Genomic DNA, 17029 nt, shown 5'->3' with positions numbered 1-17029 from the left:
GTGTAAAGTTTGCACTGTGCAGTGCTGGCTGAGGGAAGCAGAACGCCAGTGTCAAGGGAGAAAGTGCAAATAGTTCAGGGATTAGGAATACCTCCTTCAGCATGCTTGGGCAAAAACAACAATAAGGAATGGGGGGTGGAGAGAGAGGAAAGACTCATCTACTACAGAGAACTCCATCCTACCTTATATTAGCTGCAAAGGTAGGTCAAAAAATGTCATCGCTAGAACAAGGAGGAGAAAAACTGGAAACATCCTGACAGTAATGAAAAATCAAATGCAATTCAATTTAATCACATGAAATGGTGCATCTTCTGTTTCGAAGCAATCGTGCCTTGATTGGAAGCAAGCACCAATGGACCTCTTCTCAATGTAGAAATGAGAGCGGACAGCAATTCGCCTTATTTGCAGGTCTTTGGGACAAATGCAGCCTCCATCCCACTGCAGTCAATATGGTCTGGTTGCAATGCATCTCTGTCCTCCAACATCACTTAGCTGCTATGGGCTGGAACCTGGGGCCACCATGCATGCTCTGCTATGGACCTATTAACCTCTACCTAGCTGTTGCAATAACAAGCATAGATCAGCTGCTAAACTTGCATATAGCTCCCTCTGCAATATATTCTCACCCACCCCCAAAGGAAAAAAAAACCTACTTGCAAACAGCGATCATTAAAACATTTGGATGGGTTAGCAAACTGCATACATAAACCACTTTTTAAAAAGGGTGGGGAAGGGGGAGAAACAGCAATGAACATTTGTGCCTGCAGTAATAAGGAAACTCAATCCACCCCAGCAGTTTTTGTTATTGAATGGTAACAGATTGTAGCCACTAGCAGAACTGGAGGAGTGAGAAAATTCTGAAGGAAAAAACAAAAACAAAGATGGTTGAGGCCAAGCCTGATTTTACTATGAAGCGTGCAGCTTCGCCTCCAAATTTCCTTTAATGTCCACTGGATATCAGCTCTTCCAAAAGAAAAGAAAAGAAAATTCACCCTCACCCACACAACGCTACCAAAGAAGGCACCCACACACCGCAATTGTAGCCAGAGCAGGAATGGCCTTTTTCAGAGAGGTTACAGCTGAGAAGGGAAAATATAAACTTCCCCACCCTGTGTATTGTGAACCCTTCCAAAAAGAAAGAAAGAAATCAGATAACCCCCACCTCCCTGGGCACCCTTTAGAAGTTCCAGTGGTGTCCAATTTTTTTTTTCAAAGAGGGCCAGAAGTGAAGGGCCATGGGGGCCAACAAAAGGGACAACCAAAGGGCCAACCAAAGTTGTAGAGCTTTTTTTAGGAGTTTACCCCAGGAAATAAACTGCCACAGGGGCCAGATTAAACCGACCGGCAGGCCGAATTAGGCCCCCAAAACGGACTTTGGACATGCCTGAAAGGAAGTCAGGAAGCACATCTGTATGCTATGCAGTTAGGATAATGTATAGGTTGGCCCTCAGCAGGAAGAGGGATTCCATTGAGAAACCTGAGAATTATGCCATTTATTTTAAAATCAGATATGTTTCTAGTCCTCATGGAAGGAAAATCTGGGTGGCTGTTTATTTATTAATCAATTTATATCCTCCTTCTAAAGGAGGATGAAGGATACAGAAACTGCTGACTTTGAAGATTCACTAGACTAGCGCTAAACACAATGCACAATATTTTTCTCACCTTCTTGACCTAAAACATAACACACAGAATGGATTCAAACACATACTTCATTCTTAAAAAAAATTAAACGTGCATTTATTTCGTTATTACATTTATCTACCACCTTTCTGCCAAGCTGCCCAAGGTAGCTTACAGTTTTAAAGCACTACAATAAATTATAAAACATGCAAAGTCATAAAGTTTAAAAGGTTATGAATTAAATCACATGGCTTCTCAAAGGATGTAGAGCCTTCAAAGTATAGTAAAACAATTTAAGTAGTGTTAAATATTAACAGCGTTGATGCAGAATGGCATATGTTCATTAAAAAAAGCCAGCTTGTACGTGTTGCTGTTCTTGAAATATAAAATTTATATTTTATACTAATTCAGTACTAAGTCAGGATTTCACATGATTGGGGGGAAGGATGCACAAATAGCTTTCAATGGTTCCAAATTAAATAAGTGTGTATCAACAAATACAAATTAAAAAATAATTCCAGCGTGTTTTTAATTTCAGTGGGTGACATGAATGGTTACTTATATTTGGAGCAGAGATACTTCAGCAAGTCTGCTCTGAATATCACCTGATGTGTGAGAACTACCTGCAAGCCTTTCCCCAACAGGACACAGTATTTTGTGGGAAATTGCTTTGGCTTCTAAAGCCCTACAATGTAAAGTCAAACTTTACATCAAAATGGAAGGTGCAGAATAATACCTCAATTAAAAATAACTAAATAAAGAACAGGAGGGCTTCCAATTTGATTGGAATCACAGGAGAACGAAATATCTGTTTCATTCTTTCCCTTCCGACCACCAGGAACACATATATACCCCAGTGTTAATTCTACCTATTAATGAAATATGTCTTTCGCACGCTTAGGCCCTTGTGGTTCAGCCTGAGCTGCAGTATCTGAATGAAAAAACTGGTCCTCAAAATCAGAAGGCTGTAGTTTTATTCGAAGGTTCTGCCAAAACACATATATTCCAAAAGAAATGATTTTGTGACGTATGGATTAATCTTTCCTAGCATTGGCATCATAAAGTCATCCTTTGCAGCGGGGTCTTTTTATTAAAAAAATCTAGCGTATTACTTTCTTCTAGGCTACTGCGAGCTTACTGAAGGCAGAAGCAAATGACACATGCAGCTTGACAGAATGGGTTCATACCTTCATCAGTAAAGTCCCAATAAATTAAGCCAATTATCTGGTATGGAAATATGCTACCAAAATATTCATATATACACACACACAAAACATCCTATGTATTTGAACATTATTTCGGTGCTTCATGCATATATTACCAAGTCATTTTACAGCTGTGGTCCACAAGCAAACACAAAGTTCTGCAGTTTTTATTTCGGGTGCTGTAAAAATCAGTAATAGACCATGTGGTGCCTTCTGGATGTTTGATGATAGAATCATAGAATTGTAAGAGTTGGAAGGATGTCTCCCGAGGATCATCTAGCCCTGCAATGCAAGAATATGCAGCTGCCTCATACGGGGTTTGAACCTGCAACCTTGGCATTATCAGCACCACACTCTAACCAAATGAGCTATGCAGGTTGTTGACTCTTATCAAGCATGGCCTATGGGTCAGAGATGATGGAAACTGGAGTCCCAACAATGGGGGCGGGGGGAAACACCACATTGGTTATCCCTACAAATGTCCATGAGAATTAGGGTAAGAAGCTTATTGGTGCAAGGTGTGCAGTTTAGAGCACTGCCTAGAGAAATTAGGACTGTTTCATTTTCCTAAAATAAATTAGAAAATACTGTTGGAAGCCAAAAGGCTGTGTGTGTGTGTGTGTGTGTGTGTGTGTGTGTGTGTGTGTGTGTTGTTTGCTTTGGATCTCCTTAGCATGAGGGGCTCACCTCAATGGATGGAACTGATATGACTTGTGGATTCTGAAGACCATTGCTGGCAAGGCCAGGTCCCATGAGCTAGCAAGGCTTGCAGATAACCAAGAAGCAGAGGTGCTGAGCCAAGCTGGGGTTTGTAGGGCAGGCAGGAGGCCAAGTCCAACAACACTGTTCTTGTAAATCAGGGGTGGGGGACCTGTGACACTCTGGGTGTCACTGGGGTACAACTCCCATCACCCTGACTATTGGCGATACTGCCTGGGGCTGGTGGGAATGTAAGTCCAACAGCTTCCCCCACCCCCATCCTGCTCTAGAGGAAGTCCAGGAACAGGTCAGGAAACAAACCAGGCGGTACATATGGACTTAAGGGATAGCTCAGTTGGTAGAGCTTGAGGCTTTAAGGGTTGTGGGTTTAAGCCCCACGTTGGGTGAAAGATTCCTGCATGGCAGGGGATTGGACAAGATGACCCTTGTGCCCCCCCTTTCAACTCTACAATTGTAAGGCCTGTTGTAACAGTGCTCTCCTGCTTCCTGAAGCTACTGCAGCAAGACTATGGAACACCAGCAGATGCAGTTGATGGCTTGCAATTCTGGTAGGTCGGCAATAGCAAGCGGTAGTCCAGCATCAGCACCTGGGACAGCACACTGTGGGAGTTGGGAAGCAAGACTTAGTCTTAGGCCAGCCTTTCTGAACCTGTGGGTCCCCAGATGTTGTTGAACTACAACTCCCATCACCCCTAGCTAGCAAGGCCAGAGCTCAGGGATGATGGGAGTTGTAGTCCAACAACATCTGGGGACCCACAGGTTTTGAACTGCTGTCTTAGGCACACACACACACCCTCCCAAATTGGGCTTAAGCCACAGATCAAGTTGCCTGGGTTATCACTCCTTTCCTAGCCTGAATCCTACTGAGAACTAAAGCATTCGTGTGGGTGGTAGATGTTTTTCACCCAGCAGTCCCTCTTCCTAACACACCACATCAACAACCGCCATGATGGTGTAAACTGTTGGAAAGGAGGCAATGGAGCAGCCTACAAGCACACAGGGGGCTGCCTTGTGGCTCCCCTGAACATGTTGCCCAGACGGAAAGAGAGCAGAAGATGAAATGGGTAAAAAAATACCCATAGGCTAATATGGGGAGGCTGTGGATCCCACTTTCCTTTTTAACCATCAGCTAACTTGCTTCCTGCTGCTCCTTTCTGAAGCTAAGCACAACATGAGCTTTACACCACCCTAGTTGGGGGGTTTGGGGGTTTTTTTGGTAAGTGGTGGACGCACACATCATAAACTACAAAATAACAATAAAAACGTGCTGTTCTACATCCTCTTAAACCACACACAGAGTAAATCATTTGCACACAGCTTAAGGGTAAAGGGATGTTTCGTGTTAGAATGACCACAAAAACATGAGCCAATGATCAAATCATGTCAGCGGCAGCTCATCAGGAAGCGATCCCTTCTGCAGCCTCCGCCATGGCAGCTCTGCTTTTGACCATGTGTCCTCCATAAGCATGAAATGCTATCAAAGACTCAGAAAAAAGACCATCCTGCTGGAAGCACTGAGGCTTCACTCTTTCCTCCTTTGGGGAAGGGCTCATGTCTCATTGGAAGGGGATGATGCTTCGCACTCAAAAAGTCCCATGTTCAATCCCAGACATCTCCAAGTATGGCTGGGAGAGACCCCTGCTTGAAAAAGCCTACAGAGCTGCTACAAGTCAGTGGGGACAGTTCAGAGCAAAATAAACAAATGGTCTGACTCAGTACAAGATGGGTACAAGCTTTATCGTTTGGGGACCGAGACATAACTTTCTTTGTGCACACACACCAGAGAAAGTGAGGGCTAATTCAGACATTCCTTTCCCCCCAACTCTCAGCTTGAAAATGTAAACAGAGGGTGGAGGATACACAGTACACGAAACCACAGAATGTCCTATGATGCTTGGGGATTCTGGCTGCACATATGATTTAGAATTGCCCATGTGCAATTTGCAGTATTATGCATGGAAGGGCATGCATCCAGACCTTTGACAGCATGCATGAACTGGGTGTTTCCACACACACACCATAACCATGCCTGCTTCATAGTTTTAACACTCAAGTATGGAAAACTGGAAGTCTAATCGGTCCTTAGTTAAAACATTTTATACTGAAATCAATGTGGCTCACATGCTTAACAGCGTTCTTCAATGTAGCACTGACTGTGCCTAATATCTCAGAAAGGAAGGCGAAATTGTGACCCTCCAACCTGTACAGTTGTTGAGCATTACTTAACTTTATGGGTTGCATGTAACACATGCCTAATGCAGAGCCACCACTTTTTGTATATTTATTTCTGACGCACAGGACATGTTGTAATCTATGAGGACAAACCACACTGTTAAGTGTACAGACCTCACCGATTTCAATAAGATAAAGTCTGGCCAAGACTTTGCTCAACCCAGATGCAGACTAAACATATCTCATTGCACATTCCTTAGGTGTATCAGCCCTATTCAGGCATCCAGGATCTCAAAACCTAAAACTTCATTTGGGATGAACACATGTGAGATTAAAGTGGTGAGCAGAGAGGAACGAAAGACACAACCCTGCTCCCAGCATGCAGGGGTGGCTGCTGCCCATTGGGACTGGTAGGCAGGATGGCAGGGAGACCAACAGGAGGTGAAGCCAAAGTCAATGACAGGCAAAGCCACCCGATACTAGTTTCGTCCCCATACTTCTCCTCCCTGTAGAGTTCTATAAAGGCAACACTGAGTCTTAGGAAGGGGATGCTGGCATGCAGTACCACCCCCTGGATTCGTTGTTAGTCTAGAAGATGGGCAGAGAGGGGCTGATTGAGGGGAGACCAAGGTTAATGGGGCAGTGCCCCATTTGCCCTAACAGACCAGCATGTACAGCCTCCTTTCCTGCACCCAGTTGGGGAGAACGCGCCTAGATGCCTCCCCATTCTGCTTAAGAATTCTGCATAACCCCCATTCTCTACCTTCAGACCATCTCACTCAACATGCAAGGATCATAAGAGGACCTGACGCAAAAGTGACACTGGGAAGGGGGCTCACATGTATGCCCCTTCCCCACCACACGTCTACATGCATTTGTCCAAATGCATGAACAGGTCTCAGCGATTAATTTCTAAAATGATATGTCAGGTTTTGAGGCTCACGCATGCCTGGAAGGCAAACTCTCCGAAATAGAAGCTCTCGTTCTAGATGCCTGGAGCTAGCTGAGGACATTTGGTGGTGATGAAATAGCACTCTGCAGATTCTCTTCTTGATATGACTTTCCATGATCTAGGGGTGAAGACATGTTCCGGAGCTAAGCCCCTCATGAAATCTGGCTGAAATGAAGTCCCACATGCACTCCTTGGTTTAATAGCCACTCTTGAGGATGGCAATACACAGGTGCCCAATATCAAAACATATTAAAAAGAAGTCTTAATATGGCTAAGAGGATAAAATAACCAGATCAAGAGAGCTCATCAAAGTAAAACTAGTGTACAAAAGCTGGCCAAATTAAACATTTGTAATTTGACAATAATAATAACTCAATAATTTAAAAGAACAAAACAAAAAGAACAGAACAGAACTGGGATAGACCTCAGCTACCAATTTGCACCCATTTGTCAAATGAAATAAAGATTTTGGAGCAGTTGGCATCTTCCACTGGCTGCTTAGAAATTCTGTAACGATAAAAAGAAGAAAGCAGGATTGTGCTGCTGCTACTTTCTGGCTTCAAACACATCTTAAATGAGCCTGAAACAAAGAGGCATTCTGCAGGCGTCATTAACAGGGGAATATGCAGGCAACATCTCTTGGAAAAGGGTGCATTAATGCTCACTCCGAGATACAAATATGGAAAGCGAAAGATCAACGCAAGTTGGATTGGTGAATCTGGGGTAGTACTATCATTGGCTTTCACTTTAGGTCCTCCAGCCTTTCTTGCCAACACAACCAGAGCTTTGACATTTCAATCATAACACGAATGAATTAAGCTGCTGGATGGCTTCATGGTTATTCAACATTCTAAAGCTCACCCACAAAGCTGACATTGTCTAAGGAGAGTTCTGCTGGGAAAATCCAGATCAACCCAACCATTTTAGCAAGGGAATGCACTTCTTAATTCATGTTAACAGGCCAACGAACAAGCTGGCAACAGTGGCATTTGACTTTCACATTGAACTTCTGTCCTATCCCCACCACCCCAGTCCCTGTGAATCTATTTCCTTGGGATGCAACACATGTAAATGCTGTCCTGGTTTGTCTGTATTGGTTTGTCGATGTCCACATGGAGTTGCACAGGACAAGCAGAAGCCCTCAGATCAAGAGGTGGGCTAGAGTCCTTGTGCTGGGTCAAACCAAAGGCCAGAATCCTGTTTGCACAGTGGCCAATCACACAGACTGATTGCACAATGCTTCTATTCAATAACAAGACCTAGCTCTAGATATATGCACCATGTGAAACCAATGTGTCCCAAGACACAAACATGGAGGTCTTTTGCACAGGACAGCAATGCTATGGAATGTGTACGCATAGATCACTTCCTACTGCCGATCATCACTTGCACAGATTCTGTAGCATCACCTCGCTGGAGATGCCCCAGGTAGAATGAAGAAGGGTTATCTGTTATCAGCAAGGTGGTTGCAAGAGGTGCGGGTTAGAGAAATGAATCTGGGGGAAGGAAGCTGATGAACTGTATCAGTGCTTCCACCAACAGGCTTATTCGCGTGATGATCTGAGTGAGTCCAATCAGAAATAATCAAAACAGGTATCAGCTTTAATTGGAGAATCCACTGCCCTCCCCCATGAATTTCATCACAGAAAAGACAGTTGTATTGTTTCAGCACTGCATTCACTACTGATTTTATGATATTGTGATGAATTTCTGCACTCACCATAAATACTGCATTCTTGCCGACCTCTTTGTGTGTGTTTGCACCATGATGTGTGAACAGTATTGTGGAATTTATTCAGCCATAAGTAGCTTCATTTCGTATTGTTCAGAACAAGTGGAGCCCTACCACTAACTCCCTGGAGTTTTCTCTTTGAAAACATCTCTATCTACATTCAACCAAAACAGGTGCAATTCCAGTGTAGGGGTCAGCTCCCCTTGCACTTAAATCAGCCCCAGATATCCAAAGTCAAACTGCATTAAAAAAAAAAAAAGTCCTCAGTATTTCCAAAAGTGGGAAATGGATACAGGATACTTCTCCCCACACCCTCCTCCAGTCCTCCTTCTGCTGTGCTACATAGTGCTGGAGGGCTGGGCATTTGGTAACTATATAGCAAGAGGGAGAATGCAGTTCTACAAGCAGGAAAGGGAGAAATGTGCCCTTTTCCCTTTCCTTGCATGGGTGGAGGCAGTGTCAGTGGCGTAGTGTGGGGGATGCAGGGGGGCTGGCCGCACCGGGCACAACATCTGGGGGGGGCGCTCGCCGCCTCCAGAGTCGCTGAAGAGCCTCGGGCGCAGGCTGTAGCAGAGCCCCATGTTTCGCGGAACCGACGAGCTGTGCACGTGTCCGGGCTGAAGGCGTCCAGCAGGCAGCGGCTCTCAGTGCTCACCGCGGTCCCCGCGCATCAGGGCCGTGGAGGGCACGCCAGGCAGCCCCTCCTCACAGCCCCGCCGCCGCCACTGCTGCTGCAGCTGCTGGGCCATGTTGCATTTTCCTCGCCTCTCTGCCCTCCTCCTCCTCCGGGCAAGCGGCGTCGTTTGGGCGCCAGCGCCAGCAGCAACTCGCCTCAGATCACTTGACACGGACCCGCCGCCGCCGCTGTGGCTACCTTACCGTAAATACCCCAGCCCAGGCAGCAGCAAGAAGAAGCTGGCAGCGGCGGCAGGTTAGGGGTTAGGGGGCGCAAATTACTTGCCTTGCCCCGGGTGCTGACAACCCATGCTACACCGCTGGGCAGTGTGCCTCTGAACACTAGTTGCAGGAGAACACAAGTGTGGAGAGTGCTCTTGCACTCAACTCCTGCTTGTGGGCTTCCCACAGGCATCTAGATGGCCACTGTGAGAACAGGATACTAGACTAGATTGTCTGTTTGGCCCCACCTGCCTTTAAAGAAGCTACACACCATTTTAAACAGCCACTGCTTCTCCCAAAGAATCCTGTGCAATGTTGTTTAGAAGTTGTCAAAAGACGACGATTCATCTCACAGAGCTACATCTCCCAGAGTTCCCTGGAAAGAGGATCATGAAACCATTCTAAGAACTGTAACTCTCCGGGGAAAATAGGGGTGGCCTAACAACTCTTAGTACCCTTAAACTACAGTTCCCAGATTCAGGGGGAGCCATGGCTGTTTAAAGCGGTATCATAGTGCTTTAAATGGTGTGAATGTGGCCCACAATTGACACTGCGAATTTGCCCAGGTCTTTCCTTAAGACCCTTTCGGTCTAGGCTTAATAACATCAACAACAACAACAACAACAACAACAATAATAATTTATTATTTGTTCCCCAGCCATTCTAGGTGGCTTCCAACAAAGATTAAAAATACATTAAAATGTCACACATTAAAAGCTTCCCTAAACAGGGCTACCGTCAGATGTCTTCAGCTCTCAGCAGCATTGCGTACCTCCTGAAAGCTCACAGTTTCTATGTCAGCCAGTTGTGATCATTATTATTATTATTATTATTATTATTATTATTATTATTATTAAATTAGCATTTTTAAAATTTCTAATATTTTATTTATACCTAGGGAGTATGAAATAGATCAGTTTTGTTTTTGGGCGGCCCTGTTTCACTTCCTAACGATGAACAAGCGCTCAGTCACCCAAGTTCACTATATTAGAAGGAATAAAGCTATCAGGATGATCCAAATTTACAGAGGCACTATAATCAAGCATGAGGACACTGATGAGGCAGGCAGAAACTACACTGCTGGAGAGATGTGTAAGTGGGAAAGCATTCTAGATCACATATCACTTTCTTCAGCACTTAGGAATTAATAAGCAAAGCCACCTCTGAATCAAGGCTTAGATGATCTTCTAGTACAGGGTCAGCAACGTGCGGCCCATGGGCCAGATCTGGCCCACAAAGACCATTTTACCAGCCCACGAGCCACCCCCGAACCGAGCCACCCACTCCGCAAGTCCCCCACGCACTGTGCTAAACCGGCACAGCACAGCGTGGCACGGGGACTCAACAAGCGGCGCCGGAAATTGCTTCTGCACATGCCCAGGCGTGATTTTGGGGGTCTGGGCATGCGCATAAGCGCTTTCTGGCACCGCTGACATGCGCAGACACGATTTCTGGCATCACGCTATGCCAGTCCAGCCCACAGACGATCTCCATGGCCGGTAAGCCTTGTCAACCCCTGTTCTAGTACAAGAACAGATAGAGGTGGTAGGAAAGTGTGTGTTTGAAGGGGCAAGCAGGTCAAAGCACCTGACATAACTGAAATGATCTCACCACTGCTTCCCCTGAAAAAAAAAATAATTACTTCTCTTGCATGTTTAATTGCCACCTTTTTTAAAAAAAAAAGTGTTTTATTACTTAAGGCTCCATCTAGCAGGATGCAATTGCAAAAGTAAGAGTGGTACAAGTACAGACAAAAAGAAAATGTATTCCTGTCTGCTTCCTTTGAGCCACATCATTGCTTCTGGCTGGATGTGAACTCAGATTTCACACACCCAAGTCACTGCTACAGTGGCTGAGTTCCAGCATAAATTATGCCAAAGGTAAAGAAACAAGAATGATGATGATGATGGTAGCAAAGCACGTGCTTCCTGAACCCTCTGCAAACTTCCACAGCGCTTGAAAGGAGAAATCTTTACTTCTTTAAAATGTGCAAACTTACTCCCAAAGCAATTTAAGAGAACTTTCAGGGTTACTTCAAGACTATGAGCACTTCCTCCTTTAAATCACTGTATGCACAATCACTTTTGACTGATAGCTGGATTGCTAAATATTCATGGGCACAGCCTGCAGAATTTTTGTTTTGCAAAGTCAAATCCACAGACAGAAACCAGCACTGAAAAGTTGATTGCCTTGCTTCTGTATGAAATACCAAGCTCTGCTTCAGCACTTAAGGGAAGGGAAATGCTGCTTAGAAACCATTATGCCAAACACAGGTTTAAAATAATAATAATAATGTAAAGGTCAGAATTCTACACGTTTACCTGGCACCATCAATTCATAATTCTGAGAAAAAGATCACCCTCCAGCTCTACAGTGCATAAAGTGGAATTAAAAGTCCCAAAGCCAGTCTGAAGCAAAAGAGAGGAGGGGGGCGCACCCTCTTCATCTCACGGAAAAGGTTTGCAACTTGCTGTGGAAACTCATTAAGACCATTAAGAGAAATAAAAGGCAAAGGACGGGCCAAGACTTAATCGCTCCCAGCGCCCCAAAGCGACCCATTGGCTTAAGTAAAAGTTGCGACCTTGACGCACGTTTCCTCGCGAATCAAATTAGCCGAAATCAATGGGACTTCACTTCCCACCGAAAGTGCATTTTATCAGATCCGGCTGCAAAAGCCCCCCAGCTGCGGGAAGCTACATGTTTTCTCCGATTTCACAGCCAAACAAGCAGCCCACAGCAACAAAACGTGCGGGTTTTCCCAACTTTGACCGGGAAAGGACGGCCTTTCGCCCCTCTCTTCCCCTCTCCAGGTTTCTCTCCCTCTCCCCAACCTCCCCCTTGCAAACGAGACGGGGAAATTTCTTTAGGAGCAGAAGCAGCAACTGCGAATGGCTGCCTGCTGCAGCGCAATAACTTTCGCTCTCTCCGGGATCACACAGTTTGCAAAAGCAGACCGGGGGTCGCATCTTCCCCTTCACCGGGGAAGGAGCAGGAGGGGGAGGCTCGCCGCTTTGAGGAACGGGGAAGGCCGGGCGTGCGAGCCAGCGAGCGAGCGGAGCCCATTCACTTCTTTCTTTCTCCTCCCTCCTCCTCTTCACGCCCCCTCACTCACTCTCTCCCTCTCTCGCCCGCAGAGCCGCTCCGCCTGCCGCCCCTTGCCCCGCTCCCCCTTTCCAAACAATGGATCAGCTGCTCCACAGGCACTTGGGCGCCCACCGCCCAACTCCGAGCGACCCATTTCCCCCCTCGAGGGGGGTGTGCGTGCGTGTGGAGAAGAGAAGCGCAGTTGAGCCATCTCCACACGGGATAGAGGGTTTCCACGCCTTTTTTTGTTTTGTCCCCTTTTAACGAGGAGGGAGGGGGTGGGTCGAGAAAAGCCCCCTCCTCTACCACCACCACCACACCACCTCATCTCTTTCTGTCTCCATTAGGGGGTCAGAGAAGAAGAAGGGGCTCCGTCCACACTCACCAGCACGACGGCGAACCTCTCCTCCAGTTCCGCGGGCTCGGGCATGGGCAGCTTGAGCGGCACACTGTGCGCCCTGAAGTCCGTCTGCTGAGAGTCCATGCTCCCCGCATTGCCCATGGCGACGGCGACGGGGCCGGGGGAGCTCCGTCCGCCGCTCTCTCACAGGCAGGCCACGCCAGGCGAGGCTGCTGCCGCCGGCTCTCGGCTCCCACGACGACGCCGCTCCGTTATTCCTTCCCCGCCCACCCCCAAGGAAAGCGGCGAGCGGACCCCCTCCCCAACCCAAGCCGCCGCCGCCGCCCCCAACAAAACTGAGGTAAAAATAAAATAAATCAAAGCTACAGCGAGGCGAGCCGCCCGGATCTGTCTGTCTCTCTCTCTCTCCCTAGTCTTCTCTCCTCATGCTCTCCTGCTGCCTTCTCCGCCTCCCCGGCGCAATCCTTTTCTCCGAGAGGTGCGAGCCGCGAGCCGGGCTCTCAGCTGCTGCATGTTGCACAGTTTCCACTCCGAGCGGTCCCGCCTGAGGGAAGCAGCATGGCTCCTCCGGCGGAGAGGTCCGCTGCTCCGGGAGCCCCGCCGGCGCCTCTCGACCGCGGCAGCGAGCGCAGCGCCCACAAAGCGCAGGACGGCAGAACAGCAGCAGCAGCCGACGAACGAGCCAGACAGACAGACGAGCGCGCAGCCCAGCACAAAGCCCCCTTTCTGCAGCCGCCTCCTACGGAGCCGATCCCCGCCCCCGGCCCCGGGGAAAGCTGGGAAGCGTAGTCCTCTCAGGTTGTTCCTCATGCGCGGACATGCCCGGCTCGCGGGGTCGGTAAAGAGAACTTCAATGGATGAAAAAAGAAACTTGGGAAATCCTCCCGGAGAGGGTGAAGACATTTGTTTTGCATTCACTGAACAAAGGATGCCTAGTGTGACGGTGAGGAAGGATCTACCATTCACACAGAGCGTGCGCCCCGTCAAAAGATTTTTTTGCAAAGTATGAATTTAACCCATATCATAATTTGCCTGCCGTTCAGACATTTAAGTAAATTTTACATTCGTTGAAATGAATGTGCTTCAACCGTGGCTACTGATTTCAGTGGGTCTGCTCGGAGTAAAAGTGAGTTGATTGGGATGGCTCCTCACTAGAACATGAGATTCTTAATCTCAGGGTTGTGGGTTTGAGATCAATGTTGGGCAAAAAAAAAATTCCTGCATTATAGGGCTAGATGACTCTTGTTGTTGCTTCCAACTCTACAATTCTATCATTCTACAGCCCCATATTTTAAACCACATGTGTTTATACATTTGCAGTATCACGCAAGTCTGTCTCCTTAAGGAGTCTCAAAGCAGCTCACAATCAATCTCCTTTCCCTTCCTCCGCCACAACAAACACTCTGTGAGGTGAGTGAGGCTGAGAGACTTCAAAGAAGTGTGACTAGTCCAGTCACCCAGCAGCTGCATTTGGAGGAGCGGGGAAGCGAACCCGGTTCACCAGATTATGAGTCCACTGCTCTTAACCACTACACCATGTTGGCTAGTCTGAATAGGGTTGCCATATTTTAAAGATGAGGATACATTTGCTGACTTCTATGGATTGCTATGACAACTCTACCCGTGAGAAAGAGGACATGTCCTGGAAATGTGTTTATATTATGGCAACCCTAATATATGCTTATTGTTACTAAATTTTATTATGGCTTATGCCATAATAAACTTGTTAACCTTTAAGGCACCACAAATATATATACAATTTAGAGAGAGAGAGAGAGAGAGAGAGAGAGAGAGAGAACAGATTGTGAAGCTGAGGCTCCAATATTTTGGCCACCTCATGAGAAGAGAAGACTCCCTGGAAAAGACCCTCATGTTGAGAAAGATTGAGGGCACAAGGAGAAGGGGACGACAGAGGACAAGATGGTTGGACAGTGTTCTCGAAGCTACCAGCATGAGTTTGACCAAACTGCAGGAGGCAGTGGAAGACAGGAGTGCCTGGTGTGCTCTGGTCCATGGGGTCACGAAGAGTCAGACACGACTAAACAAATAAACAACAACAAATGCATATATATATAGTGCTGCACATATTGTACCTGATTTCAGAGACAGGTGTTATTTCACGGTCAAAAAAGACACAGGTGGCCAGTGGTTTCCAAAGTAAACTACAAATTAAGGCAATGTCACACTTAACAAGAGAAAAAACATTGGCAGAAACCCCCCACTTCATCACCAGGTCCCTGGCCTGTTTAGACACGTTTCATACTGGTGTACACATCTTTCAAATGTCTGTGTCTCCTTGTGTCTGATTCTTTATGTGAGCACCCTATTTATATGTATGCACCAAACTTGCAATATTTTAAGCATCTACTCCTGGGGGGGGGGGGAATCCACACACACATAACCCCATTAAACCTGTTCTATGGAAAGCACCATGTATGCAGATGGGGGGGGGTCCCGCCAGCAGCATAGCATGGGTGCTAGTGCCCGGGGTGAGGGGCACACACCAGGACGTGAGGCACTGAGGGTGAATGAGACCCGCTATGCCAGCCCTCACCACCAGAACAACCTCTCCACTGGGCCACACTGCACCTCCTATTCAGCTGTGCAGAGGGGAGCCCGGCCAAACGACATGGTCCCTGGTGGGAAAATCCCCCCTCCCAATGCTCCCAAGCACTGTGCCAGGTTGTGCTGGGGTCACCAGCATGTGGGGGGGTTGATTCACACCCCTCCAAATTGTGCACAAGGGACCATGGTCCTACTGCCCCCCCCACACTACACCCTTGGGTCTACTTTCCTCTTGAGTTAGAATTTGACCCCTGGTGATGTTATCCTCAGAAGGCCTGCTATTCAAGCACACATACACTCTTGGGCAAGATATAACTCATCAATGAGGCTTTGTTCTTTTGTTCACCACCTTGTGTTTGACTTTAATGAAATATGGCTTTCCCTTCTCTTTGAAAGCAGGTGCAAAATGAGCATGATTTTTCCAGCACGCATTACTATTGTAACAGTTACTGATAGCGTGTGTGGCTTTGTAACTCTTGGTACCATCTGCAAATCCTTTTTTGTGGTTGTTGTTTGTTACGGGAGACGTGTGTGTTTCTCGGGAATAGGCATGAGTGGTGTCATGTCTCCACATCAGGACCAAAATGACACGTATGCAATTAAAAAGCATTAGCATCTGACCACTTTCCTAAGAAAAGCCCACATTTTCTTGGCAGCGAACGTGAGAGATGTAGTAAAAGTGCTATGAATCACACAATACAATGCTTCATTCTTGTTCATGAGTCTGCAATGCCAATCACATCCTTGTATGAATTCCACTCCCTCTCGCACTACAACTTCAAGCAATACCTTTGAACTAGGCTTTCATTCATAATTGAGAACCCTGCCAGCAAGATAAATATTTGTTAAAGCAAAGTTGCCAATTACTCTGCCTCGGAAAGCACCTGCAACTACCCACATCAAGATAATCCCGCAGAAAGCAAAATGGCATATGTTATTTTTTAAGGAAGGAACGTTTTGCTATTTATCTGATATAATGTAATTGTTCTTGCTAGAGGCAAAACGAGAGAAGCTGTCGTAATATATATATATATATATATATATATATATATATATATATAAAACAAGTCATTATTGCATTTATTAAAGTCAGAGAAGATTACAGTGTTCATCTCCCCACCATTAATTAAATCAGTATATCTGTTGCAGGTTTTGAACAGTAATGGAATAGCAGATGCCGGACTCCATCTTGATTTAGCTGCTTGCCTTTTCTTTCATTAAAATGAACGTGTTTGATTCCATAACATAATTAAATAAAAGTTTTGAATGGATGCTTTATAGTGGACTTGGCTGCTAATTTATATGATGGGACCAATGATCCATTAACACAGACAAAACACACACAGTTTACCTTCCTTGTTCCAAGTTGCAAAACAAGTCCCTGGTGTCCATCTTTGGTTGTTATCTGTAATAAGCTTTAAAAAAAAAGTTACACAGCTATGCTAAAAAAAAAGTGTAGGTGGAAGCAAGTTTTATTGAATTCAGTTTCTCATAGATACAGCAGAATCTTTTGCATATTTGATATGTTCTATAGGTTTGGCCGCCTGCTAAGTGTGCAAACATATTTCACCCTCAGAGGGTTTTATTTCAAGAATATTTGCATTTATCTAAGGCAGGGGTAGTCAACCTTTTTATACCTACTGCCCACTAACACATTTTTCTTGATGGTAAAATTTCCTCGATGGAAGGAGGATTCAGCTTGTGCTGTAGACACCCCC

General features: G+C 46.1%; 1 protein-coding gene across 7 annotated transcripts in view; it reads right to left on the bottom strand.

The window, feature by feature from the left end:
- FMNL2 (formin like 2) overlaps nucleotides 1-13590 on the bottom strand; it is a 189040-nt gene extending 175450 nt beyond the window's left edge. For 4 of the 7 annotated variants that reach the window (XM_083705917.1, XM_083705918.1, XM_083705916.1 and 1 more), the window contains exon 1: nucleotides 12771-13590. In XM_083705917.1, the coding sequence (XP_083562043.1) occupies nucleotides 12771-12887 (117 nt within the window). In that variant the 5' untranslated portion in view covers nucleotides 12888-13590. The remainder of the gene's footprint in view (nucleotides 1-12770) is intronic. The other 3 variants (XM_083705914.1, XM_083705913.1, XM_083705912.1) reach the window with 1 other exon arrangement.
- Nucleotides 13591-17029: the final 3439 nt, after the last annotated feature.

This window comes from Podarcis gaigeae, assembly GCF_964106915.1.
Source record: "Podarcis gaigeae genome assembly, chromosome: 1".
NCBI classification, from domain to species: domain Eukaryota; kingdom Metazoa; phylum Chordata; class Lepidosauria; order Squamata; family Lacertidae; genus Podarcis; species Podarcis gaigeae.
This window is presented reverse-complemented; position numbering and strand designations above follow the sequence as displayed.